This window comes from Eurypyga helias, unplaced genomic scaffold, assembly GCF_000690775.1.
Source record: "Eurypyga helias isolate BGI_N326 unplaced genomic scaffold, ASM69077v1 scaffold6167, whole genome shotgun sequence".
Classification (NCBI taxonomy): Eukaryota; Metazoa; Chordata; class Aves; order Eurypygiformes; family Eurypygidae; genus Eurypyga; species Eurypyga helias.
Genome location: NW_010262197.1, coordinates 13,556 through 40,960, shown reverse-complemented (window position 1 = coordinate 40,960; position 27,405 = coordinate 13,556). Strand labels below are relative to the sequence as shown.

The following is a 27,405-nucleotide window of genomic DNA, read 5'->3' as shown; positions in this document are numbered from 1 at the left end:
TTCATAGAGTTTCATTTCTTGCTGTGTTGTCAAAGCACGTGGCACAGATTAACAGCTGGTTCTGTGGAGATGAATGGTTTATATCCTAGGTTTCAGAGCTAGTAGATTCTTAAAAGTCTTCAGAAGTGCCCTTTAGATTCTTTGAAGATTCACCTATTTAGGGTATTTTAAGATTGTGTGGCTGCATTAACTTTATTCTGCTTGTTAAAAACCTTCATCCTCCTTTTTCTACCAAAGGCAGAGGAGAAGGTTTCTGAGGGAACATGGTGGTGCTGCTACCCTTCCTCCTGCTCCCGGCAGCAATTGCTGGCTGCCATTGGTTTGGTCTAACCTGCCAGTGACAAACTCAGAAAAGGAGCAAGCTATTTGTCAGTCACACAAAGCTACAGGTACACTCCAGAATAAAACAGGGACAGGGTATTAGTGCATGAGTAGGTGCTACAGAGGCCCCTATTGACATGGTTCTTAGCACGGTCTTGTCCTGTATCGATTAGTTGTCCCCCAGGCTTGGTCTGGGCACAGTTCAGGAGGTGGACATGCCCCAGGACCATGAGCATTTTGGATATGGCCATTCTCTCTGAGAAAGTGATCTAACCTTGAGGACAGGAGGTATTCTGCACCAGTTAGCCTCAAAGCCAGAGAAGAGCTTGTTGCCTGAATTATTTAGTAATACACAGCAAGCCAAATTGACTCTGGGACAAACAAGCCAAAAAATGGATCTGAAAGGTTAGTCTAAGGAACAGCTCAGTGGGGAGGGAGTCCTTGCTTCAGTTGCAAAGATGCTTCTCATCTGCAAACATTATTTTGTTTTCTGTTTTAAAAGCACTGATGGTTCAAAGAATTTGTTTGGAAGCAAATCCCTCCAATTTCTTTGTTGTTTCTGCTAGCATGTCTGTGATTGTGGGAGCTCGGTAGCCCTTGCAAGTACGCTGGGGCAGATTACCACGCTGCCGGGAGTTTTCATTACCGTACCGCGGTCAGAAGTGGTTGATTGCACAGGAGAAGGAAGCGCAGAGCAGTTGTTCAGTATTTAGATAATGCTAGGTGGAATATGACTCTGATTGCATTTGACTGAAAAGCAACCTCCTTCTCCACCTAAAAACCAAAATCCCACCCCTGAAAATATTACAACTGCCTCCCATGGTTATTTTTTTCAGTGATTTTTATAGGCTCAAGAATTCTCAGCTACAGCTAGTACTTTGTCCATTCAGAGAGAGGTGACACTTCATCTTTCACTAAGATACTTCAGGTTCATTCTCATACCATCCTGCTATATGAACGTGTAACATAGGTGATGCAATTAGGAGGAAAGCATTTGCAGAAACGATAAGGAAAACCTGATAAATGAAATCCGCTATATGCTGTCAGTCACGCTGAGGCTATTCCAATAAACACAAACGTGGTGTTGTGTACCCAGTTTAAAGAGACAGAGTAAAATAATTTATAGCCCAAATTGTCTTTTCTTCCTTGCAGTGTTTATATGTATATACATAAAATACTCTACACACCAAAAATATGTTAAGGGAGCATTACTGACACAGAGTGCTGAAAAGGCAATGCGATGGTTAGTGTCGTAGTTATAGCATTATAGTTAACAGGCTTTTTGTTCAGTAACTGGGCTCTTCCCTGTGAATGAGCTGTATCCAGTCTTTATGCAATTAGGGGCATTTTTTAGGGTGAATGTTTGGTTTTAGGAAGGGATTTCGCTTTCAAGGCAAATGCAGTCAGATTTATGTCACATCTGTTATTATCTAAGTGCAGCCTTGTCTTCCAGAGGAGATTTGTCTTATACAGTACACAAGCTGGGCAGCCTTCAATTTAGGAGTGGATGCAAAATATTTTTCTAAGTGTTGCCTTGTAATTTTTTTCCTTTTTTTTTTTTCCCTGTACACTATTCCAACCTTGCTTGGAAAACAAAATCAGTCATTTCGTTGTGGGAATTGTTATTCTGCTCTTTCACTGTAGTTTGAGCGCCTCAGAAATGTTAATGTATCATTAGCGGTTCCGAGGAGGTGATGTGTTATCTTCACTTTATAAATCAAGAGCGAAGGCTGGTGGTTGCAGCACAGGTCCAAGGGTGTTTCCTATTTTGGGGGCCCTGTTCAATGACCTGATTTCTTGGACTAATGCATTTCATGTGATGAAAGCACATTCCCTGTTGTTGATTTCAGTGGCTTTAGTGAGCGCTCAGGAGCTCTGCAATCTGGGCCTCGGGGCTTGAAACTGAAGACCAGAGATAGAAGGAATATTGTTTGGTGACCAACAGAGTCAAGATTTAGTGTAAAGGGCTTCCCTAGCAGCATGTAAGAACTGTGGAGCAGAGGCTAGCATATAGTACTTTGTCCAAGGATGATGCTGATTTCCAGTTGTCCAGAGACTCTTTCTTCTGATTCTACTATGCCTTTGAATACCTGTAAGAAATGAGGCAGCGACCCAGCAAGTGATGGTCTCTTTAGCTGCATTTATGACCTTCAGAACAGATACCTACTGACAAGCTAGAAAACAGGTCATTTATTTAAAGAGGATACTCAGAGGAAACAGCCCAAACCACTTCGACTTTGACAGCCTGTCCCATGTTTTCCTTGTTATTGCACAAAATGGGATAGTCTATGTATACATTAAAAATGTGTCCATAGTTTATCGTATAGTAGTCACCGGATGAGAGTGCCTGAGTCAGTCTCTTCCTTCAGCTTAATATCCTGCTGCTTACTCTTTTATTTGAGAACAGATCATCTTTGCTCAAAACTGGTCTGTAGTGTCAGCTCAGTGACATTAGTTTACTACACTGGGTGGTGTTGCTGAGAATGTGAAACTATCCCATTAGCCTGTTTGCAATATAAAAGAGGCTTCTGCATTTTACAAGCTTATGCAGTGTAGCAAGATTCTGGCAAGTGTAAAGGAAAAAGGTGTTAAGGAGAGCTGGCAGCTCCTTAAAGAAAAGATATTAAGTGCAAACTCTTCCAATAAGGAGGAAAGTTAAGGAAGTGCAGTAGAAGACCAGTGTAGCTAAGTTGTCAGCTCTTCGTGGCCCCTGAAGAGAAGTAGTTTTTCTACAGACTGGAAAGTAGGTCAGGTTTCCAAGAACAAGGATTAAAAAGAATTGTGTAGGGACAATGAAATCGGAAGTCTTGAGGCACAAAATAAGATGGAAGTATCCAGGTGTGTAACAGGTGGTAAGAACCATTTTTCATGTACATTAGTAATGAAAGACAGACTGAAAGAAAATGTTAGACAGTGAAAGGGATCAACAGATGGCATAGGGAAGGCCAAAGTGTCTTTGGCTTGTTTGGGTCTTCCCCAGTAAAGTGGATGCTGCTGCTGCTAACATAGAGGACTGTACTGCCACTGCTACCCTCAGCAGGTGGGCAGGGGCCTGAGTGCCAGATCTCACGTGCAGAAATAAGCGTCTCTGTACAGCCTGATACCGACAGAAGGTACGCCTTCCACCACCACCCACCGATTTTAGGATGGTTTGTCTGGAGGACTATGCTGTACAATAGCTGAAATGCTGATAGAAGATGACTTGGAAGGTGTTTGGGAATGGTCAGAAGGGAAGCATGAGCTGGGAGGATCCCAGAGGTGGCTTCTTTGCAAGTGCTATTCTGTGCTTTTGTTAATGCGTCAGGTCATGGCACTGAGTGCGGTAACAGTTTATATAGAAGATGAGAAGCTGGTAGGAATGAAAGACGCCATGAAGGGAAGGGCCACAATTCAATGTGATCTTGATCAGTTGGAGAAGTAATCATAAAAACAAAGTTCACAGTTCAACAAGGACATGTTCTAAATATGACTCTTCAGAGTAACCAACTTTAATGATAAAGGCTGGGGAATAACTTCCTAGAGGGTAATTATTCAGAAAAAAGTCTGACAGTTGCAGGGAACCACAAGCCAGTACATGAGTTGACATTGTCACGCTGTGTTATATAGCATTTTGGGGTGAATAGAGAGGAATATAGCCTGCAGAACATGTGGGAAAAAATCCCTCCTTGGCTGGAGTACCATGTCAAGTCACAGTTCTATACCTTGAGAAAGATGTAAATCAAGACTATGCAGATGGACAGCAACAAGACTGAACAAACAGTCCCAGATAACATGACTGATAAGTACATATTGAGCGAATTGGTGTTATTTGGGATAGGTGGCAGCAATATGATTAGTGGTTATTACAGCCTTCTGTATATACAGGCTGCTGCAGAGTGGAAGAGAATAACTTATTTCCTATGCCTGTGTTAGCACAAAGACTAAAGGCCTTAAGTTCCAGCAAGAGAGATCATGCAACCATGGTAAGAGTAGTCCAGCACTGGAAGACTTTGCATGGGGATGTTATTAAATCCCCATTTTTGGAGGACTTCAAGAACAATTAGGAAACATCCCCTGGCAATGACCTAAGTTGTAGTAGATTCTGCTACAGATTCTGTAGATTCTGGGGCTGGACATCTCCTGACACCTTTTCTAGATGTAATTGCGTTCTTTCAGATACACTTTCTCTTTCCTCTTTTTTATGCTTCTACTCCGTGTTGAATATCACTATTCTCTGGATAGGGATTTCTTAGTTTGTGGGGGGGATTAAAATTTAGCAAACCCATAGCAGTCATCTTGGTACAGAACTTCATGGGACAGTGCTTTAAACTAGTATGTTTGACTAACTGCTGAAGCTGCAAGTGTCCCAGTCCATAACTTCTTATTTGGGCAAAACTCCATGAGAGTGTTCCTTATAGACAGAGTAAGGACTTTCTTTCTAATCAACGTATTTTCTGAAGACTTTTAAAATGCATGTAACAGTCTGACATACCAGCTGTCACCAGAAATCGTGTCCCCCACCAACACCCGTGTGCGGTGCGTTGGCACTCATGTCACACGGAGAGGGAGTGTTGACAGGCCCTCTTGATAGTCACCTTAGAGAGGGAGGAAAGAAGCCAGAGTTCAGTAAAGGAGAACTGGCTGTTGCAGGAGAACACCAGGAACGGCAGAACCAGAACATTCTGAGCAAGGAGTTACTGGACTGGCCTCGGGCTTTTTTGCCAGTCCAAGTGGAAAGTCACACAGCAAAAAAGAAAAGTTCTGTAGCCTCATCCATGTTTAGCTTGAGGTCTGGGACTGATTCAAACCTCTCTCATTGTGGGACAGCAGTGCAACACCATTCATGGACAATCTTTCCAAGTTCCAGAGTCTTGATTAGCACTGGTTGCCTTTGTATTAAAACAGAATCATGTTTTCTTTTGACTTAGAAGCCGAACTTGATTTCCAAGCCAATGCTTGACAGCATCCTTTGTCTTCGTGATGACAGATGGAAGTATGTCCGGAGCCTCCTGACCCCAGCCTTCAGTGATACCAAACTGAAAGAGGTAAGCTGTAGGCTGTGTTGCTTTCCTTAATATAGAAGACATAATTGTTGTTTTTTTGTGCAAGCATCTACTTTATATAGTTCTATATTAAGGTAAAAAACTGCTACTTTGTGCCAGCTTATTTAGACCTGAAGAGCACATGCAGTTGAGCATACATGCAGTGTGGCCCACGTCACAGATTGGGGAAAATCAGAATAGCTCATCTGAGAATAAGATCCTCTGTCTTTATATAAACCAGTTTGTCCATAGAAGTGTAGCAAACTCAAAAAGGAGCCTTATACCTTCCTCCCCCCTGCCCTGTTAGGAGTAAGCTAAAGTACGGGAAAGGTTATTGCTCCCAGTTGGAACATAGCTTTTTGTGATTTGCAGAGTCAGCAGCTCTCACGTTAACATGGGAACTGCTGTCAGTCTATTTTCATTTCTCCATCTCCTTCCCCCCTCCTCCTTTTATTCTTTAATCCTTTCATATAATAAAATAAGTCACTGGAACAGAATGTCATTGCCAGATAAATACCTCTGACAGAAAATAAATGTCTCGGCACTGACCTGCTGCTAATTTCCTATAAATGTCTCAGCATTTACTTAACCATGGGAACCCATTACCCAGTAGCAAAGTCCTATTCCAGTGGCACAATATCTCTTAATTAAACACAGATAAATGATTGACTGCTTAAAGTCTTCTTTCAAGGGGCAAAAAAACCCCACAAGAACAACAAAAAACACCTCTTCCTTTATGTATTTTATTCTGAAGGGGAGCTATGCCTCACTCTGGTGCCCAGTCCTGGGTTGTAAAATTTTCCACTGGGCAGACGCTTGTGTTGTTTTGACATGCCGCTGTCGAAATCCACAGTAACATCTAAATGTGTCTGGCTCTCCCAGCTCTATAGACAGTGGTCGCTTAGCAACGCCGGCTGTCACCTCCTTATTATGGTAAATTCTAATTGGCCGCTAGCCTGGCGGAGATGCTGATTAATCACGACTGACAATGCCATTGGTTATGCGCCCCGACATTTGCTCTGTCACCGACTCCATCGTGAAATTTTAGCGAGGCAAGGATGTTTAAATATGCAAGCGATTAGTTGCTCATGGCAGGGAGAGGAGAGTTTTGCATTTTCCTAGCGGAAATTAATCTGCCTTGCTGCAGGTCATGGGCGCTTTGCTGGTGGACTAACAAAAAGATAGAGCCACCCTCCCCTCAATTTGCGGAGAGCAACCTCTGCCGGCACCAGCCGGGCAGACTTGATGGAGGAGAGCGGTGAGGGCGAGCTGGTGGAGGCCCTGGGCGTCGTGCTTTGGGGTCGGGCAGGCACACGATTGCAGGTTTTGACTGGTTAAACAGAGGTGGAAGGAGAAGTCACAGTACTGTTGAGTGGTGGAGCTGCAACGTGGGACTGGTGGTAGGAGGTAAAATGGGGGGTTGGCTAGTGCCTTGTAGTTGTCTTGTGTGCAAAACCGGAGATCTTTACTTTTAGCCTGATAATCAGCTTTCCCTGTGCTGCCTCTTCCAAGCTGTGTGGAAGGGATGCCATTGTGTGTGGGCTCAGGGTGACCTGGAAGTGGTCACTTTCTCCTGTCAGTCTACAGAAAGTGGGAAAACAAGGAGTGGGCAGGTCTCTCAGAAAGGCCCAACTTCGTTCCTCTGTCCCACATCTTTGCCAGAAGACCGTCCATCCCTAGGCAGAGAAACGCTTGAAGTAATTTTCTGTGAGATTAAGAACCTCTTTTGAATGGATGCACTCTTCAGCCTTGCATTTCCTTTCCTACCCACATACATGAACGGTCCTTGGATTTGAAGTTAATGCAACTTAAGTCCTCGCCCATGTGCTTCAATGCTGTTGCTTAATTTAGAAGCCATACCAACACTTCTCGAAGGAAATCAATGCTCATTAATTATGATCTCACTTTTTAATTCTCCCATATTTAGTACTCTCTCAGATTCTCTACAGCAGCATGGAAATAAAAATACCATGCTCTAGTATTGGCTGTACTACAGAGTATTCAGAGTTATGCAGAAGACATCCTGTTTATAATAAACTCTTCCTCTCTACCTCAAAGGAGTTACAGATAAGCTAGTTTCAGTATTAACTTATTGCATAAGAACCTGGATATGCTATATACATATTTATAAATATTGTTAGACACACTCTTCATTTCTTCTCCTAAGACACTGATTCGTTTGCCGCAGAGATCTCGGCTGTGGCAAAGCCCTACACCAAAGTCTTCCTCTGTTCACTCTGGATGTCTGCCTTGCCTTCGTTCCCCTGTGCAAATTCCCAGTGGTGCTGGAGAGACTGCAGACTTCCCGAGTGGCTTTGGAGAGTGGTTCCCATTGAGCGCCTCAGCCCCTAGTGCCCCTCTGAACCTAGACTTGTCTGTCTGGATGCTCTGAGAGAACTGGGAGCTGTTAGCCTGTGACAGAGCAATAAATGTTAACAACTCCTTGTGCTCCCCATAGCAATCATTTCAGATAAAAGATGCACAGAGGGCCGGAGACTTGAGTGTAGGTTCCTCTTATCTCCATTTTGGAAACACAAGAATCTACTACTAGGCTAAAGGACAGCTTCAGCACTAGCAATAACAAGGCGCCAGTCATCCACTCTTTAGCCTGGCTGCTGGATGACAAAACCCAAGACAGAGCTGATGTCTGTTGCTAAGGTTTGACCTGCAGAGCCCCACAGAGGCATCTGACTACTCTGGCTTGGGACAGAGGCGTTCTTTGCCCTTGTCTCTCTACAGAAGAGCTGTAGTGTTACTGAGAAACTCACTGAGTTTGTGGAATTTCCCTTTAGTCTGGCAAAAGTCTCCAAAAGCCAGTCACCAAACAAGGAAAAGTTGATCCTATAAATTTTGAAGTTTGCGAAGTTATGAGCAATTAACTGAAGCTAGAGGTTATTGAGCTGTTGGGTAGCCAGTGTAGTGATTGCTGCATATATGCAGAGTTGTTTACCTAACGTTTTTCAAGATTTTCTGGCATCTCCTCCTGCTTTTGTTCTCTGTCTCCACAATTTCTCTTTAAAAGCCATGCATTATTTCACTGTTGCTTTTATGGATTTTTATACACTGTATTCTCCCTTTCTAATTTTCTTTTCCTAATGAGTGTGTAAAGATTAGTAAAGCAGTCCACTCCAGCTGAAGGAAGGTTTGGCTCCAGGTGACATTAAATTCAAATACTATAATGGTGAGCAAAGCTTAAGTCAGTGAACTTCTAAGCTTGATCCTGCAGTAAGATTTGGTAGCATCCCACATAGGATGCCACCAGAGCTGATAACAGATCTGATAATAAGCTCTTTCCGGGGAGACCCCTGAATGGACATGATGGTGCCATTGTTACGGTGGCACTAAGAGCAAGAAATGAGAGAGAGTCAGCAGGAGACCCAAGAAGTTTCACTTCCAGCTCTGCCATTGACTGCCTGCGGGTGATCTGGCAGGAGCTACTTAAATTATCTGTGTGAGAAACGGCTTTCATCTGTTAAATGGGAATATTGCCTACCACTGAAAGTTGATCCAATATGTAGTTCATGAGGAACTGGTGAAGTAAAATAGTTGAAGGTTCTTAAGTAAAAGATACAGTTCCTGGTGTTCCTGTCATGCTTTCCTCAGCTATTGTGTGTTGAAACAAGCTGATACGTTAGTGATCTCGCTGTACCAATCTTGATTCCCTATTTAGTATTTCTTATTTTGTTCCTCTGCTTTTTGCTGTGGTGCCTGTGATGATCCTGCAGTTCTGGACCCCTTGTCAGACTTGATAAATAGCTTTACTCTCTTTTTACAGCCAACACCAGCAGAAAACCTATTGATTTTTATTTATTCTGATGGTGCTGCAGTAGTCTTGTCATCTCCTATCAGTTCGCTGGGAATCCTATCCTCCATTAACTAACCATTAAAACAAAACAGAACACAAAAATTAACAAAGAGAGCACAGCATAATGTAGCATTGTCCTAAATAACCTGCGAAGTGGAGTTTGTATTGAGGCCTTTTCTTTCAAACGAAGGGAGACACAAAGCAGAACTTGTGATAACATGGCAGAACAGTGCAGGAAAATCCTCTAGTGTCACTCTCAGGCATGTACATCTTCCAGCTCCCACCAGGGCAATAAGATCTGACAGTCCAATTGTTGAGGTTTCCTTGACTTGCTCTTCCTCTGCTTGTGCACATTGATCAGAGGCGTTTTGCTATTGCTGCTCTGCAAAGTGAGTGTGCTCACCTGAGACAAAACAAATCACTAATGTAAAAGCTGATCTGTGCACATCCTTGAGCCACAAGTCAGTGTCTGCTCAAGTTGCTCATTTTGGGAAGTTGTGCCCGTGAACAGCCAGGGCCCCACTGTGAGGTTATGGAAACAAATCCTCTCGCAAACGTCTTCCTGACGCTCTGCTCTCTTCTTTGTTTTAGTTAGAGACTTGAAATCTGTTACAGAAACTATCCTTATGTTAAGGATGTGTCCTTTTTCCCTCTCTTTCTTTTGTATTTCATTCCATTCCTGGGACAAGAGACCCAACACGACTTCTGTGTGCTCTATGTGAACAGTAAAGTCTCCAGTGTGTCTGTCTTCACCGGATACGAACCAGCCTTCTACTTCATAGTTTGGGTGCTAATAATAAGGGGAATAATATTAGGGAATACTGAGGACCACATCTAACTAGAGGAACACGACTGATGCCTTTGAACAGTGCAAACATCCCCGTGCCCTGTACATACGCAGAATCAGAAACTAATTGTTATGTGCCAAAGAGCATATTGGCAGGATTTATACAGCAAAGCCTTTGGCATCATGCAAACCCTAACCCCAAATGCTCTTCTTTGGCAGAAAGAAAGAAATTTGGACTCTGGGCTACTCTTGCTATTAGATAACTGGCAGATCAAATATTTACAGGGACCATATTGTTTAGATTTTTCTTCATCATGTTACTCTCAGCCAATCTGAACACAGAGCAGCTGGGGTTTGTTTACCCACCAAGAGCTAAATCTCAGGCAGGTTGTGCAGCCTTTATGTTCTGACTGGCAAATGCTAATGTATAGAATGTTAGTGATACCCAGGGCGGTGCAGATCAACATGTCTGTTTCTGTGCTGCTTTTCAAAGTTTGGTATAGTTAACCTCCCGCAACACTACTTTATTTTTCTTGACACTTGAACAAAGAGTTTAAAGTGTTAAGGGACTTGAGACTGTTTCAGTCTGTGGTCTTTGTAGTTAGCGATCTTGGACTAATTTATGTCCCTCACGAGAATAAAATCCCACACCCAAACCCAGGATTCCTGAGTAGATATCCCCTGTAGCTTTCATATGCAAATAATTTTCTCATTGATATGACTCTGTCCTATCACGCTAACAATAAATCAAGTCCATGTGACCCCGTCCCCATTTTCCTGTTAGATTTGCTAATAATTTGCTAATCTTACGGCTAGAAATGAATTGCAAGGGTATTTTGAAAAGCTGGTGGAATGTGGAAAGTGCAGAGGTGCTGTGAGATGCCCTGGCCAGGAGTACGTGCCCCTGCCTCTCTGCCAGCTGTTGGAAAGCAACAGCAACCAGCTGGGTGGTTGCAGGTCTGGTGATGTGATGAAGAATAAAAGAGAAAATAAAGCAATAAAAGGAAAATCTGAAATGATCGCCATCTGTTTAGAAAACATCATACCTGTTAAAATATGGATTTTCATTTTGTTCTGCTTGACTGGTTCAGTTCATTGGAGGGGCTGGACCCAGGGATTATAAAGCATTTCACCCTCGTTCAGTCTGTTGAACAGAAATGCGTTAATTTTGTTGAACCATTTGGGAAGCTCACTGCAGGGGACCTTCTTTAGAAAACCAAAAGGGGAAGAAAACTGCCACCTCCCGTGGTGTGCACCTCTCAAACACACACCGCTACTTTTACAGCATACTATGCTGGCTTCAGAATTGTCTTGTGAGACTGTGGCAAAGCCCAAGTCAATACAGCTTTGAACTGGAAATACAAACCTGCTTCGTCCCATATAGGTGCAGGACCTCGAGAGCAGCTAGACACATTCCTGACTCAGACTTCTGCCTTTGGAAAACACGTTGGATGCTCCCGCGTTGGCCTTTTGACTGCGTGTAGTCTTTCCCATGTGTTAGGATGGCAGCGTGCCTGCGCACAAAGTGTTATGCCAGTTTCACGGAGGTAGAAGTGCCAAGCAAAATGGACTTGGCTGGGCAGGCTGCATAGCTCTCGGAGTGTGCTGAGAGGCTGCAGTAAGTCTTTTTTGGTAACAAGAATGTCAGAGAGGTAGGACAAGCCTGTTCTCATGGTTGTTGACATCCGTATGCTGGAGGAGGTTGTTCAAGAAGGAAAAGCAGGTTTCTGTATGTATGTGTTGGTTTAATTGTTGAGGCAAGACTGTGGTATTAAACTGTAGGCTATAAGGATCTCTCAGCAGCCTATATGGAGAAAGACCCGTAGCAGATAATGCCTTTAAGGTCACAGCTGGTTGCTGCACACCCTTCCTCTGCCCCTCCCTCCCCCCTCCCCCCAGTAAGTGTAATCAAGGGAAGTGTCTAATGCCTTTCATATGTGAAAGAAAGAGAGAGAGAGACCTTAATGAGGTCTTGATGGTTGACTATGTCATGGTTTGCATGAAGCACTGAAGAGGAGACTATTAGCTACAGCCAGCCTCTGGGTAAATCTGCCTGACCATCATGTGCCAGAGACTGGAAAAAAAACATTAGTTGAAAAAATTCACATGGATGTCCATTTAATGGCATCACCACTGCAGAAAACCCGTTCTTCAGGTTGCAGTAGCAGTTTGCCCTCAGCAACTTGTAGTGGTGTACATGGTGGTTTTCTCATCCCTCAAAGTGAGGAACAGCAGGATGGAAATGCTGTATCTATGATGCGAATAGCTTTACAGGACTTTGGGACTATGGAAAATATTATTCTTCTGGCCTTAGAGCACATGTAGCCTGAATGTAAATGTACTGTAAATATGGATCATGATAAATCATCAGGGAAAACGGAATTATTTAAAAGAGAAGGGTGTCCCTTTGCTTGATAGCTCTCTGTGTATATAGCCACATGTGGGCAAGAACAAAAGATCAGGTAAGTGACGGGGCCTCTCGTGTTTAAGGCCAGAGCTGGAGAAGGGCATCCCTGTAATATGTAGGTTTATTTTTTGTGAGGTCTCAGCGTTTACATCTTACCTGTGCCAATGTGCCTGACCACACCTGCAGAGGATCCTGAGTGCTCCATCCCATCTGCTTGATAAAACTAATATAAAACAATTGATTTGTTTGGTTTTTTTAAACATTTAAATGTTTTTCACAACGCAATGTGTTCTTTTCTAGATGACACCGCTAATAAACCAGGCCTGTGACGTCCTGCTGTGTAACTTGAAAGTCTATGCAGATTCTGGCAAAGCTTTTGATATCCAGAGGTATGTTCAATGTGCCAGAAATTAGTAGCAGATTTAAAAAAACCCACGTCAATAGCAGCAGTTATTCTAAATATGCGCTTACTGTATAAAAGATGATTTTTTTTTTCCTCCCTTGCTTTTGTAAGTGGAGATCATAGTTATAATAGAGGATGTGTCTGATAGATGTCTTTTCTTCCTGGGGGCAGCCACTGCATACTTGAAAAGTAATTTTGGAAAAGCATCTAATGTATTTCTAGCTGTTGTTTAATGAAGTTTTAACAGCTGGAAGCAGAAAGGAAAGCTGCATCAGCCCCTGTCCAGTCTGCTCTCTACAGCCTGCCAATAATGTACAAATATAGGAATTGATCTAGTATCAAATCCCTCTAGTCCATCACCCTCTTGCTTTTTTCATATGAGGTTTTTTTGAGCACTTAATCATTCTTACCACATTCCTCCTAACCCCCTCTAATGGCACGCTGGCCTTTTGTGAAGCGATGGGATCGGTACTCCAGATGATAATGCACCACTGATTTATAAAATAACACTTTAATATTTTCCATACTGTGCTTTCTCCCATTTGTTATGCATTTAATATCCTGTTATCTTTTCTTGTTGCTCTTTCATCAGAGATCTTCACTAAACTGTTTGCAGCACAGTCTAGCCCCTGCTCTGAGCAGATGCATTTCCTCTAGGACCCTGTACGGCATATGAGTAATTCAGATGCATTCTTTGTAATAGGCACTGTTTTGCATACACTTCATATGCTGGTTTGGCCAGCACCCTCTGAAGTTCTTCATGATTTCCCTCAAATAGGAGCAGCACAAATAACTTTGTTTCGTCTAAGTAAATTGATATTTAGCCACAATTCATCCATCTCTTTCAAGTACATGTACCCATGCAAGTGTATGAGTGCGCACAGAGATCTCCTTATTAAACATCTGAAAAGATGCTATGAAACCTTGAGATACATTACACTTAGCTTAGTGCTGTGATGAAAATTGACCTTTTGAGTCCTTTCAGGCTTTTCCATTTTTCCATTTGTCCTTTTTCTTTGCCTGGTCTTTTAGCTATTGATCCATGATAGGCTTTTACCTCTCCAAAGGCACTTTGGAAAAGACCTTTTGAAATTATAAACCAGTGATGTTGACCATCTCAGAATATGATCTTCCAGTTGTTTTATCATACTACCATTTCAGCAGGTTTGACATATATAACTCTGATTCTCATTGTACTGCAGTTTCCAAGAATTGCCCCAGGAGCTATTGTTTTGAATGTAAATACTCTATCTGCAACTTCCTGTTGTCTTTAGCCATTTTGTGTTTCACCAACAACTCAGAATTTAGTTTTTAAGCTTTTTCAGTACCTTGGAGATGATTAAGCGCTGCTGAAATTATTATTTTATTGCAGTGCCCCTCTTTTAATATTTAAACTTCTAATAATGCTTTTATTTTGTGTAAGAGTTGAAAACCCAAATAAGTTACTCAGCTTTGCAGTATTATTGCAATCTTCCAAATCTGCTCTGGTGTCATCAGTGACAGTGCCCAAAGATCATAGTTTAGAAATGCTGCTTCATAATATATTTACAGGATATACTGGGCCTGAGTCCTGCCCTTCTTTTAATACAGGCTCACTCAGGTTAAAACACCAGAGAACTTGGGCAAGGGAACATAGAAGAACAGTCATTTCAGTCTTGGTCACAGATCAGAAGAATCGAATTTCAAGGATATGTTACATTCTCAGTCCATTTATCTCAAAACTAAATATAGCTGCTAATGCCCAGTAGAAGTAAAGATGGTGAGCCAACTGGATACACAGTCAGCTATGTAGGGAGAGATTCAGTAAGTTCAGAGGTTTCTAGATCATGGTCCACAGGTCATTTCTAGTTCTCAAAGCATTTGCTGTTCCTCTGCAGAGACACAGATTTCAGCAGCTCCTCTTGGTTTTGACCGTGATGTTACATTAGAAGGCAGCTGTCAAGAAGATGAAGGAAATCCTGAACAGGAAATCTTACTTAAGCACCTCTTGTCACTGACAGTTTGGACTGGACTAGTAGTAGATGTGGTAAATGAAAAAGGAATATCTCTTTCATTAGGGTGCACACTAAGAAAATTTTTATGAATCTCTGATCTGTTGCATTTGATTTCTAGGTAATAACAAATGAAATTTTTTGTAAATTCTTGGTAGAATTATTGAACTATATGAAAATACATTCACTTTGTAGACAAAGAGAAGGTGATCATTATTAAGTGCCAGCATTTGTCAGAATAATGAAAACATCTCTTGCTGGCAAAGCTCAAATCTAAAAGCAGACAGAAAATAAGAGGCAAAAATTAATGTTACGTGATGTTTGTAGAAGCAAGATATAAATGGATATGTAATTTGTTGCTAATGATTTATCATTTTTCAACTCACTGCAGGTGTTACAACTGTTTTACCTTGGATGTCGTTGGTAGCGTAGCTTTTGGTACTGAGGTGGATTCTCAGAAAAATCCTGATGACCCCTTTGTTAAGAGTTGCAGAACATTCTTTGAAATGTCTCTGTTTAAGCCTCTCCTCATTCTAATCCGTGAGTATAGCCTACCTTTGTTTCCTTCTTTATAGTAATTTTCTAAAAGTCATTTTCAAATTTCAAAATGTGCTGAAGCAAGAGCAGGAAGATGTATAGCAGACTTTATTTCAAAGGTGTTCAGAATTCAATCTGCAGGCCGAGTATACCCTTGAGCTTTCCACCCTGTGCTCTACAGCTCTTGTCACCATTAATGCAACTTCCTTCCGAAACAGAGAGTCTGGGAAGGTACTGCTCCAGCTTGATCTGAGTGGAAGGTTTCTGGGAGCTGTAGTTCCTGTGGCACCTCTTCTAATACAGTTCTGCATTAAAACAGTATAACTGCTGTTTGGACCCTAAGAGAAAAGTCTTTGTGCACTCAGTTTGCTTGGTAGAGATTGAAATCTTACACATAACCACCAGTGGGCTAATAACTCACCAAAGGAAAGAGATGGAGAAGCGTAAGCAGGTAGTATGAGTCCTCCAAATTCTTATTTGAATAGCAGCAGCAGCCTGCTTGATGGCTATAAAGAATTAAGATGATAAGTGCCAGCACAGACTGTCATTAAGAGAATGCATTTATTTTTAGCGGAAGAGATAGGGAATGCAAGAATGGGGTATAAAGCCGTTTAGGTCTAGGGCATGAAAACTAAGGCTTCACAGTGTCAGTGGCCTTGTTAATGCAAGAGCCATAAGAACTGTAGCTGAGAAAGGCACAACATAATTGAGGTGGTTGAGGTTTTACCATCTTGCTATCTAGACCTGCTCACAGTAGTGTCAGGTGGCAGAGTGGCAAAGTTTCCTGTGCCCATCTGATCCTGCTGGCATTACAGATTGCACCTGTACTAGCAGCACATGAACTGTTTCCTTTTGGAGTTGTGTATCCAAAATTTCCTGGGGTTACTGTTTAACCTGATTGCAAAGTGGGATTTGTAGCTATTTCTGAAAGGATAGAAATGTGTCCCTTTATGTCTAAGACCATGTCCTTCATTAAAGAAGATTACTGTAGGGTTTGTTTGGGATTGGATTCTTTGGTTGGCTTCATTCTGCTGGTACATTGTGTGGACTGAATTTCCACACTGTTGCTCTGTTGGCAGCACAGGGATTTTCCGATGACTGATTTGTTAGTCTTTAGCTGCTCATGAGTTAACAAGGGATTTATTAAGATGCAAGACTTCACTCAGGTTTCTAGTTCTTTACTGTAAAGGCCATGGACTGGAGACCATCCTTGTGATAACATCCCAATTCCAGAGTTTGTTGCCTGTTTAGAGAAGCAAAATAAAATAGCAAACCGGTATCGTGGTGTTGGGATGCTGTGAATGAGAATGACTACTGCACAATTTCATAGATCAGTGCCATAAGCTGCTAGGCTAGGTCATGATCATCCACCTTCTGTGTGTAATTGTTTGAGTAGGCAGGGAAAATAATCCTCACCCTTTTTGTGGTGGCTTTGTGGCACCAAGAAGCTGAACTGAAAGCCTGACGCATCGTGGAAGCAAGCTTGGAAGGCAGCTGTCTGGCAGAACAGTCCCAGCCGACACGGAATTTCTGAAAGGAAATCCTTTAGCAGCCTGTGGGGGTGGAAGGAAAAACAGGGAGAAGGAGAGAGAAAGAGGAAAAACCAGGTTTCACAAAGTAACACATCCCACTTGATGAGTTTTATAATATTAATGAAAGGAACAGGATATTGTACGCTTTTACAGTCTGATTCAGTGTTTTCTTCTTTCAAATCTGTTACAGTTTCTTTCCCATTCATAATGATCCCATTGCTCCGGATTTTGCCTAACAAGAAACAAAAGGAACTGAATGGTTTTTTCATCCAAACCATAAAAAATGCAATTGTCTTCAGAGACCAGCAAGATGCAGCTGAGGTAAGGCCATTTCTGTGATAAATATATAGATAAGGAAATGTTTTGAGGAAAAACTGGAAGTGGCATAAGCCTCAGTTGAAAAAGCAAACTCAGTCTGTTTGAACATCCAAAGCGATTTAGTGAAGATTTTATTCGGTTTTAGCTTTATGTGCCATCAATCAGGCTTGGTGTTGACGCAGAAATGTTAACGCATTACACCAAAGACTGCTTCTCTTAGTATGTCTGTTCAAATAAGGATGTAGAAAATGTTACGTCTGGGATGACTTTCCAACCCAGTTTCTAGACTGAGAAGGAAGGATTCACCCTTGTAGAATTCCTTCTCATTTTAAAGTCAAGTGTTTTGTCTATGCTACTTTTCCTTAACAACCAGAGAAGGAGGAGCCCCCACCGAGTGTTTCAACCCAGTCATTACCTAGGAGCTGAAGTAGGTTTTATATAGTCCTGTGGCAGTCACTACTGCTCTTGAAAATGGAAAGAACCTGAATGTCTGTTAAGACCAGACACTTGATACTGAGATGGCTAAAGAGGAAGGTAGTAAATTCTACCTGAACTATACAAACTAATGGGTATGCATGATTAGCAAATCATTTGTTACTCTCTCATCTGGACATAGGGCAGTTCTGTTTTCTTTTGTTTTAATCACTGTTGTTTTGTGAAGTACCTGAGGGCAAATACATTTTTATGAGTTTCACTCTATTTTTAATATATGAAGCACTTGGAACATAGGCATGTCCTTCAGTTCTGTGACACAAAAGTTCTTTAGGGCTGCTTGTCCTTTTGGACCATCCTTTATGGCAGACTGCACATAATATCCCTAAAAATAAGTTAACCACTTAATTATAGATGTGTAGTGAGAAACAAAGAATATCAATGAGAACTGCATTTTAAAGGTAACTGAGACAAGTCTTGCATATCAATTGACATGAAGCACGCTACAACGTACACATTAAGAAGCTGTTAATATTGAAACGTAAGAGAAGTTCCTTACCCCTTTGAGATGGAGAGCAATTCTGCTTGCTCTGATCACAGCACAGGTGGGAATGGACCCTCCCAACTTCTTCTCACAGCTCAGCCCCACAGCTGTCACCTTTCCGGAAAAAATGGATTTTACTTGCCTCCAGGATGCATTTAAAAATCAAGTTGATGTTCAAAGATACTGTTGCTCTGTGCTGTGTTGCGTGTTCTGCTCTTTGACTTTGTCTGCAGCGAAGTCTCATTTCTGTATTTGTTGTGCTTTATCACCACATGCTTCTTGTCTTTCCTCCAGCCCACCTTTATGAGTCTTTGCCCCCACTAGCCTTTAGATCTTTGTCTACATCTTTCTTTATATTCAAAAGGTTGTAAGCACCACTGGCCGGCCACAAACAATTCATGATTTATAAACACTGTTCCTGGCCCAGGCTGTGTGCTGGAGGGATATTTTCTAATGGGATGGTGGATCTAAGCTGCTTGCAGACACCTCACTTGTAGTGCACAGATCTGGCTTGAGCTTTTAGTGGCATGGTGGTGTGGCTGTATGTATGGAGTTTTGAATCAAAAATTTATGCCAAAAGGGGTCTGCATGAAAAGTCTGTTCCAACTATCATTTATAAAAGGGACAATCAAACGATCTAATGTGGATTAAAAGTAGTTGCTGTATTAACTACTATTAATAAAATGCAATGCATTTCCATGGCAATAGCACTGAGGTCATTGATCGTGGGCTAAATCCTTCCCTATGCTAGAGATGGTCTCTGCCTCAGACTGCAGACTAAGATAAAGAACAGCAGGTTGGTTTGCTTAGGAGAAAACACAAAGAGAGGCAAGATGGTAGTGACAGTAGCAGGAGGCGGCGTTCTCTTCATATGCAGCCTGTTTGCCTGTTTCCGTGGTTGATGGAGCAGAGGTTTAAGATTATATTGTAAGGGATGTTGGGAGATGCTGTAAGCGAGAACAAATAGCAGTAGCTGCCCGGTATCAGGGCTGTGTGGAGGAAAGGACAAGGTCCATGTTTGCCTTAACTGTTTATGCAAAAGTCCATGACTGGCTGTGGCCCTGCCTGCTCCTGGACTTCTGCCTGGTTTACAAGATGGGCATATGGCAACTGTTTCAAATGCTGGGACTTAGTCACTTAGGACCAGATTTCTGAGAGTGCATTAAGTCCTCTTTGGAGTTCAGGATCATTAGCACGGCTTTCAAAAGAGACTGGAAACTTTGGAGCCTCCTTGGATTTCCCTTTTTGCTGCCTGTCTCCTTATGCACTCTTAGAATTTTGCCTGTTTTAGGTTGGTGGAACATGAGTCTTGTTACAAGTATAGGCAACGTAATAATTTGCCAGGAACATAAAGACGGTATGTGAAACAGATCAAAATGCAGCCGTGTCCAGTTTAATGCAGAAATGTAAGCTAGAGATTAGGTGTCCCAGATAGCCCTGCATTGAAGGACAATTATGTCCTGTGTCCTCAGCCCTGAATCATGAACTGTGGCCACAGAAGTCAGATGGAGTTTTGGCACTGAATTTTCACGAGGCCCAGATATAACCGGTAGCTACTGGTTCTTTGTGCTAAAACTGGGAGCTATAAGCAACGTCTTACGGTCTCCCTGTGCTGCATTAGGCCAATGGGTATTCCTTAGGTTGCCACACTCCTAGGTGTTATGTTGCATGCATCTTTTACTCCTCATTGATTTTATCACTGTTAAAAAAGCTTTGGGATTTTTTTCCTTCGGAGGCAAAAAAAAAAAAAGCCACCCTTGGAACAAACTGTAAAGTGGTTCAGCTGAAGCTTCGCTTCCTCTCATCTGCAGCTAACATGAACAAAGAATAAAGAAAGGCCAAAAACCAATGTGACAAGCAAAGTCAGCCTGTTATCATCCCTGTTCTATCAGTAAATGAAACAATGGTTTTGAATGCCTAAAGATAATCCCATGGGCAGATAGTAATTTTACAGCCAGGTTTAGATCTAATAATACGCTTGCAGTTTGTATGAGATCTGTGATGTCACTTTCTCTCATCCCATCGGTTAGTGCTGCAGATGTCATTTTAATTATATATTATCTTGCTTTGGTCAGTCAAATAATTTCAGTCCTGGATATTCCACTCATTTGGCTTATATACAAAAACATTTTGTGGTTGTACTTTAGAAATTTTAATATATTGCATCTATTCATGGATTCAATTATTGCAAAATGCTTTTCCCACTATTTACAGAAGAGTAAATTCACCCTGATCAGAAGCAACAGCACAAATTTAATGCACCACTTAACACCTACTTTGAAGACTCGGCAGGATTTAAGTGTTCAAATACCTTATCCTGATTATCTGCCCAGGTTTAAATTTTTCCCTTAGGCAAAATGTTTCCAGAAAAAGGGCAGATAGACTGTTTGTTTACTTCAATAAATGATAGTTTGATAGACTTTAATTTAATAATCTGATATGCAAATCATTATTAATGTAAGAGTTGTCTTACTGTCGTGTTATAGCTCAGTTCTTAACCTGTCAGTCTGGTTTAGATGATGATATCTAGATGGAGTCTTTCATGGTGCTCAAAATTGAGACTCCTTTCTATAACCGTGGCTTGAAGCTAAACCCCCTCAGCAGATGAAAGGCCAAAATTTCAGTTGTAATCCATAGTAATAACGACAATTGGAATGTAACAATTTAAGGATATTGCAAAACGTTATTTTTGGAAAATCACAACAGATCTATGGGAAAATCCGGTTTTCAAAATATCTGCCCTTTAACAAGGAGATTTGAAGAGTTCACAGAGGCTGCAGCACATTCTTCTGGCATCTCCTGATTTTTTCCAGTCATACTGTCTGCTGTGAATGCATAATCCAAGGTCACTGATCCATGCCAGGCAGGTAGTGACCTGATGATGTTTCTGACGATGGTCAGCTGTTTCTTGGTGGTCTCAAGCCAATTTGAAACGAGAGGGTGACAGAGCACAGGGAAGTATCACCAGAACTGTATTCATAGGCATCTTGGGTGGCAGTTCAGTCAGGTGATCTGCCCTCCCGCAAATCGGTATGGCTCTTGGAAGTGCTGTACTCTGCTGTGCTATGTCTAGGTCAAAAGAGGCTTTCCTTTGGTCAGCAGCAACTGCCAGTGAACAACTGCAACCGCTTCCACTTTTCCCCACTTCTCATCCTCATCCCTACCAATCCTTTCCGTGATCTCTGGGAAGTACAGTCACTCTGCTGCCCCCCCTCAGCTGCCTGCACACCCAGACAGGCACGAGTGATCCCTGGTGTACGGAGATCCTTTGGTTTTCTAGCATCAGCCATGGGAGCTTAAAAAGGTTGGGGAACTGAATTTTGAGGAAGTCTGAAACTGAGCTGTTTGCTCTGAAACTGAATGCTCGCGACAGGGAGAGAGCTGCCCTTTCACTATTGGGTAGCAATAGCAATGTACTGTAAGGAAGCGGTATCTTTTAATATCTTTCTGGGAAATGATGGCCTGGTTACAACTTTAATCTCTGGAACACTGATTCCCATGGAAAAACGTGCAATGAGCTCCCCTAAATGCTTTACCTAAGGGGAAGAGGGACATGTGCGTGTGTACCTGCGTTCCGGAGGATCAGGGGCAATCTGAAAACCTAATTACTGTGGCATTCTGTTCTTTTCTCTTCCTTCCCCAGTAGTTCCCTGGAGTTTTTCCTTTTCATGAACTAATGAACTATTTTATTCAAGAGCTGCTTGAAATGAGTTGAGCAGAGGTAATCCTCCTGAAAAAGTCTGATCCTCTCCTTGTCAAGGGAAAACTATACAATTACTAAGAAAACTTAGTTAAAAATTTGCTAAATACTGTGTACATTCCAGGAGCTATGTGTGTGTTTGAACTGTGGAAATGCAGTGCAGATGTTAAAAAGTAAATATTTTTCTAAGGAAACAGCAGATGGGAGGATTAGACACCTTCTAATAGTGTGCAGTTTTCCTGCCTTTGTAGAAAACGAAGCAAAACTTGTTTATATTTGAAAGAAGGTGGTGTCCATTTAAGGATACATGCTATATGGCAATGTTAAATAATCCATTTTTACTGATTAATAAAATCAGTAAAGCAAAGGATCACTCTGGTCCTTTTGTTTTTCTAAGTCTGTAGGAGAGATGCTGCGATACTGTTCTGCTGGGCTGTTCTCACGGCTTGATCATGTCATTATCCATTGCCTTTGTCAGAAGAAAACATCAAGTGGGCTTTCCAGAAAGGTATATGAGTGTCTTAAAGATATAGAGGGAATTTGTGCTGGATGTGGGGTTTGATCCCAAGCCTTAAACCTCTATCTCTGCTGTTTCAAGCAGAAGGTTATAATTTCTCTATTATATGTTAAAAATCTTTTGAACATTAAATCTGATGTCTGCACTTGGGCAGCATATAGTGACTCTAAGAGGGGAAAAAAAAAGTGTCATTATGTTAAGAGGCATTTAGGTATTCACCTTCTTTTAAAAATCAAGGTCTTACTGCTTGCTTTTAAAATTATGTTCCTTCTTTCCCACACTTGAAGAAAAATCCTTTCCCCCCCCCCCCCCTTTTTTTTTTTTCTTTCTTCAAGTTGTAAGGAATTTTATACTTTCCTCAGGATATCTTAAGTAGGCTTTTAAACATAGCAAGTCCTCAAAACCTCAAATGGCAATGAACTCAAAGTCCCTATTACTTTTGGTCAGCAGTTGAAATTTCTTGATCAGTCTGTTGTTATCTTTCCAACAATGAATTGCAGGCCTAGGAAATGTGATCTTTTGGTTTCAGGCCTGGGCTGAAGTGTCTGGCTGCGGTGCTTTCATCATGAAATGCAGTTCTGCAGTCTCTCTGCTCTAAAGAGATCAAGGACAGAATAAGTAACAAGAGCGGTGACTTTCTCACCTCCCCGAGGCATGTTGATCAAGAAGCAGGAAGAGTTTTGCATTGCTGCTGCATCTGTCCCAGTTCTGCAGCCCAGCACTTTACCAGCACCGCCGTCACAAGAAGATAGCAAATGCCTGCTTGGTTACCTGCTGCCAGCGAGCACGTACCAGGTCTGCTTGCTGTCGCTCGTGCTTTGCTCTTATTGCCCCGTTTCTACCGCCTCCTTGGTTATGGGTCAGAGTACATTAACGATCCGGGACAAGGGACAGGCAGATGGTGTCATATATATATTATCTGCCCAGCTCCATCAAACACTGCAGCAAGCATGACAAAATAATCTTGGCATCTGGGACTCTTATTCCAATACCTCCATCTCTCCCCACTCCCTTTTAGTCTTTTTCAGCCACTGCTGTGTATCTTCATTTTTTTTCTTCAGGCGGTGACAGGAGCAGTGTCCCTGTCTCTCCTTTCACATGTCCCACCTCAGCTACAATCTGGGGTCCCAACTGCCGGTCATGCACGTGCGCTATCTCCGTCACCTTGGAGCACTGCTGGCGTGCTTCAGTTTGCAAGAACATAGGCTTGTACCACAGGACAGAAATTAAATACAAGGACCAGTGTTCATACTGGCTGGTGATGCTTTTGGGTATCCAGGGAAAATGTGAATGTCTTTGCAGGAAAGCTAATCTTGCTTTCCAAGAGATGGGTGTTGAGGGTCCTTCAGAAGGCCTTCCCAAAAACGGTATTTTCTGGGCAGAACAGGGGAGGTTCAGACGCTCCCTATAGCAGCATTAATCCACAGGAATTCATTAGACCAGCAGGATGCCTTCAGAGTTACAGGGAGGAAGGGCTTAAATGCTTCTGTCAATAAGGTTTGCATGTATTTTCCTCTTGTTTTGACCAGCCACTCTGTGAAGCAAAGATGGGCCTTTGGCTTTGCTGATCTACAGCATCTGAGAAACATCTTTTAATTGAGAAGGGTGGGATTTTTAGTGTTGAAAATGAGGCTTTTTCATCCAGAGTGAAAATAAATAAACACACATGCTCAGTTGTTGGTAACGTCAAGGGGTTTTAATGACTTTTTAAAATTGTGTTTATATGGTAAAATCAGTCACTTAAAATATTGTTTATCAAAACTCCAGGCCAAAAGATAGCTTAAAGATTCTTTAAAATAATGTTTGGAGTAAATTTTGCTGAAAAACTGGAGGAGGAAAGAATTAAAAGGCAAATTGCCCCATCTTTGAAGGGGAGATCAAAAGTCCCCCCCTTTATTTTGAGGTTTTGTTTTGTGGCCAGCCCTACTTACAACTCCTTCTAGGTGCTGGTTGTTGTGACTATCCCCTGGTTTTCCTGTTCTCACTGAATGTGAGGGAGTGGTTACAGCTGTTTTATGTCTCACTCAGAAGAGTGAGAAGAGCAAGAGCTCGTTGTGCCTTGAAGGTGGGATGTAGCAGACACTGGTACATGCCACTGAGCTTTGTGGTGGCTTGACCAGCACAGGCAAATAAAGTAGGATGAGGGAGCAAAAAAACCAGTGGTTGTACCTTATAAGGGCCTGGGGTCTCTTGCTTCCCCTCTGCAACCTAGACCTGGCCCACTCCATCATTCATTTTTTGCTTTGCCCTCCCTTATGATGGCCAGGGGACCCTGTGCTTGTTATCCAGAGAGAAGTTCAAACATTGAAAATCCTGTTTATGCCTGTGGTAATTCCCTGTAGGCAATAACGTCAGTGCTGGCCACTTGTCCCAGCCTGATCCTGTGCTAGTAATGAGTATTCGCAGCATGCATTTCTATGTCTGATTAAATCTTCCTGAAAGGCCATCTGTTTGAGGAGGATGTGGCATAGGCTTTAATACTTTTTATACCTAGTGCTCAGTACCGCTGTTTCATGACCTTAGACATAGAGTTTGTCCCCTAGTTAGTTAGCATCTCTCCTGATAACTCTAATCAGAGAAAATAATTGGATCAAGGCTGTTGCAACCTGTTGAGTCACTATGTGTCTTTAGGGAAATGTTCCTGGATGGTGGGCCGCAGCAGTTGCACAGACCCAATGAGACTTTGCCATGTCCAGGACTGAGAAAAAGGTATCTGTTTTCTGGGAAGGGGATAAAGCATCTGCAACTGCCCTTCTTTTCTAGCACTTGGGGCAGAATCTGATGTAGTCATATATCTGTTGATACATCCCAAATCAGTAAGTAATCTGGCCTTTCTGTTGCATGTTCTCATCTGGGCAAAATATCTAGCCTAAGCTGTTATATCTGTCTTTAAGGGTCATCGTCCTATAGGCTTGGAAGCAGAGTTTCCCTTGGTGATTACCTCAGCGTAAAGTAAATCTTCTCTAACTTAGCTTTTCCCGCTTCCTGCCATTTGCTTTCTTTGGTACCATCTCTTTATTCAGCCCTTTGGCAGAAAGGAAAAAATGTCACCCTGAAATTGCGCACATTCCCTTCCTTTTGTATCTTCTCTCTCTTATCCTCATCTCTTCTGTACATTACCCTTGCAGTCTCTTTCCCAAGTTTCTCAGAAGATCCTACCTGAATCAGGTAGGTCACTGAAAGCTCTTCCTTTTTCCTGCTTAATCTGTGATCTGGTCTTCATCCAGGGTGTGGGGATTTCAAATCAGCAAACAAAGGGAATCTTGCCATAAAATGAAATCATTTGGAGATTAGTTTTCTGCATAACAAGGTGGTGGCGTTCAGCGCCAAGGTGCGATATAAGATCTAATCTTCATTTACATAGCTGATATTTTTTGTTGTTGTTTTTTTGTTACTCTAAGTCTGCAAGGGATCTGTTGACTGAGACTTGGAGTCTTATGTGTTTGTTTTACTTTGCCGTTCAGACCAATAATGTGTTTGGGTACTTTCCCTCTACAGACAGACTTTCTTCTGACATATGTAACGAGAGTGTAGCATCTAAATTCTTAATTTAGAAAAAAATCACATATTTACTGACCTAATTGCAATAACAGATTTTTTTCCCTTTGTCAGTTTTAACATTTTTGGTTTTGTCTTTCTTATTTCATTCTTTTTTTTTTTTTCCCCCTTCTATCTGATACTGGCTCACCACTCTTCCTCCCTGAGTAGCTCCCAGAACTGGTAGGGGAGTAGCAGCACTTGTGGTATTAGTGGGTGATCTTTGAATTTGTCTCTTAGTCTCTCTGGGTCTCTATTTGCCTACAGTGACCTCTCTCAGCCCCACGCACTGCCTTCTTTTTGCAATAGTCTGTGACCTTTTCTGAAGGAGTTATGAAAAAAACGTTCCATGATATTTCATTCTGGTTCAGCCGTCTTCTCCATCTGTTGGCATGTTTTGATCTCTGGAGGTTTTTCCCTTGATCTATCTCAACTGTTGGTAGCTACTTTGCACTCCTTTGATATTTCTCCCTTTTCTCTGGTGTCCACTTACTTTAGCAGATCCGTACTCCTAAGAGACACCGACAGCCCATCTTGCCAACAGGAGAACCATTTATCTGGCCAGTGTTTGGATGCCAAATGCATGAAGTTGCTTTTCTTTTGAACCTGGTGGCAAGTCAATCTGACCATCTCGGTGCACAAAGGTGACCAACTTTGTTTGCTGGGGCAATTCTCTTCTTGCCACCATGCCCAGGCTGCCCTGGGGTCTGCCTTTCACCCCCCATCAGCCTGCTGGAGCCAGCAGAGCTGGAGGCCTTCGCTAGGCCCCATGCGCTCATGACTGTATCTTGATTTTGAGGGTAATTTAACACTAGAGTTACTTATTATGGAAAACAACAGATTGTCTGTCACTGGAAACCTTGAGGAGAGGCTTTTTAAAACGTGCCCTCGATGTCAGCTGGCTGCGAGGCAGGAATCCCTGCGTGGCGTTCCTCCGTCTGCCTTTTGCTGAAGAGCAGCCTCAACGGTTGCGGCAATTCCTCTGCCTCCCCGAAAATTCGCCTAGGAAAACCTACTTCCGTGGCAGTCAGTGGCAGCCTTGCCCTTTCTTCGGAGCCTGTGACTGTGTAGGGCTTTCTCCACTTTCTTCGCAGTGCCTACCCTTCATTTTTCCCTCCCGCTGGGGTAAGCAAACTACATGCAAGAGAGACAGGGGCAAGAGGGGAGCTGAGCACCTTCTTTCTCTCTTCAACAGAAATGTACACTTTTTAATAATGTAATCTGAATTAAAAACATACCAATTAAAGTGGGCTTTTTAGTAGGTCTCTGGGGAGAGGAAGCCATAATTCACATTAAAATGTAAAGCTTCAGAAGAAGGGAGAGCTTAGGTGCATTGCAAGTGCTCGAATATTCAGTGATTTTAATTACAATGGAAACTTGATAAATTGCTTTGTGCCACAATCCATTATTAACAGCTTAATGAATATCACTGCTGCCTGTTTTAAACTACTCCACGGTGAAAATTGTTGTCAGTATTTCAGTTGTGAACTCTGATTTTTAGCGTGTTTGTAACTTGACCCTTTAAAAAGGGGAGGAGGGTGAAAGCCTGCAGG

General features: G+C 42.2%; 1 protein-coding gene across 1 annotated transcript in view; it reads left to right on the top strand.

The window, feature by feature from the left end:
• TBXAS1 (thromboxane A synthase 1 (platelet)) overlaps positions 1 to 27,405 on the top strand; it is a gene marked incomplete at its 3' end in the record, with an annotated part of 110,095 nt that overhangs the window by 72,062 nt on the left and 10,628 nt on the right. Inside the window, exons 5-8 of the mRNA XM_010155610.1 lie at positions 5,229 to 5,345; positions 12,642 to 12,730; positions 15,127 to 15,275; positions 16,995 to 17,125. Of these exons, the coding sequence (XP_010153912.1) occupies positions 5,229 to 5,345; positions 12,642 to 12,730; positions 15,127 to 15,275; positions 16,995 to 17,125 (486 nt within the window). The remainder of the gene's footprint in view (positions 1 to 5,228; positions 5,346 to 12,641; positions 12,731 to 15,126; positions 15,276 to 16,994; positions 17,126 to 27,405) is intronic.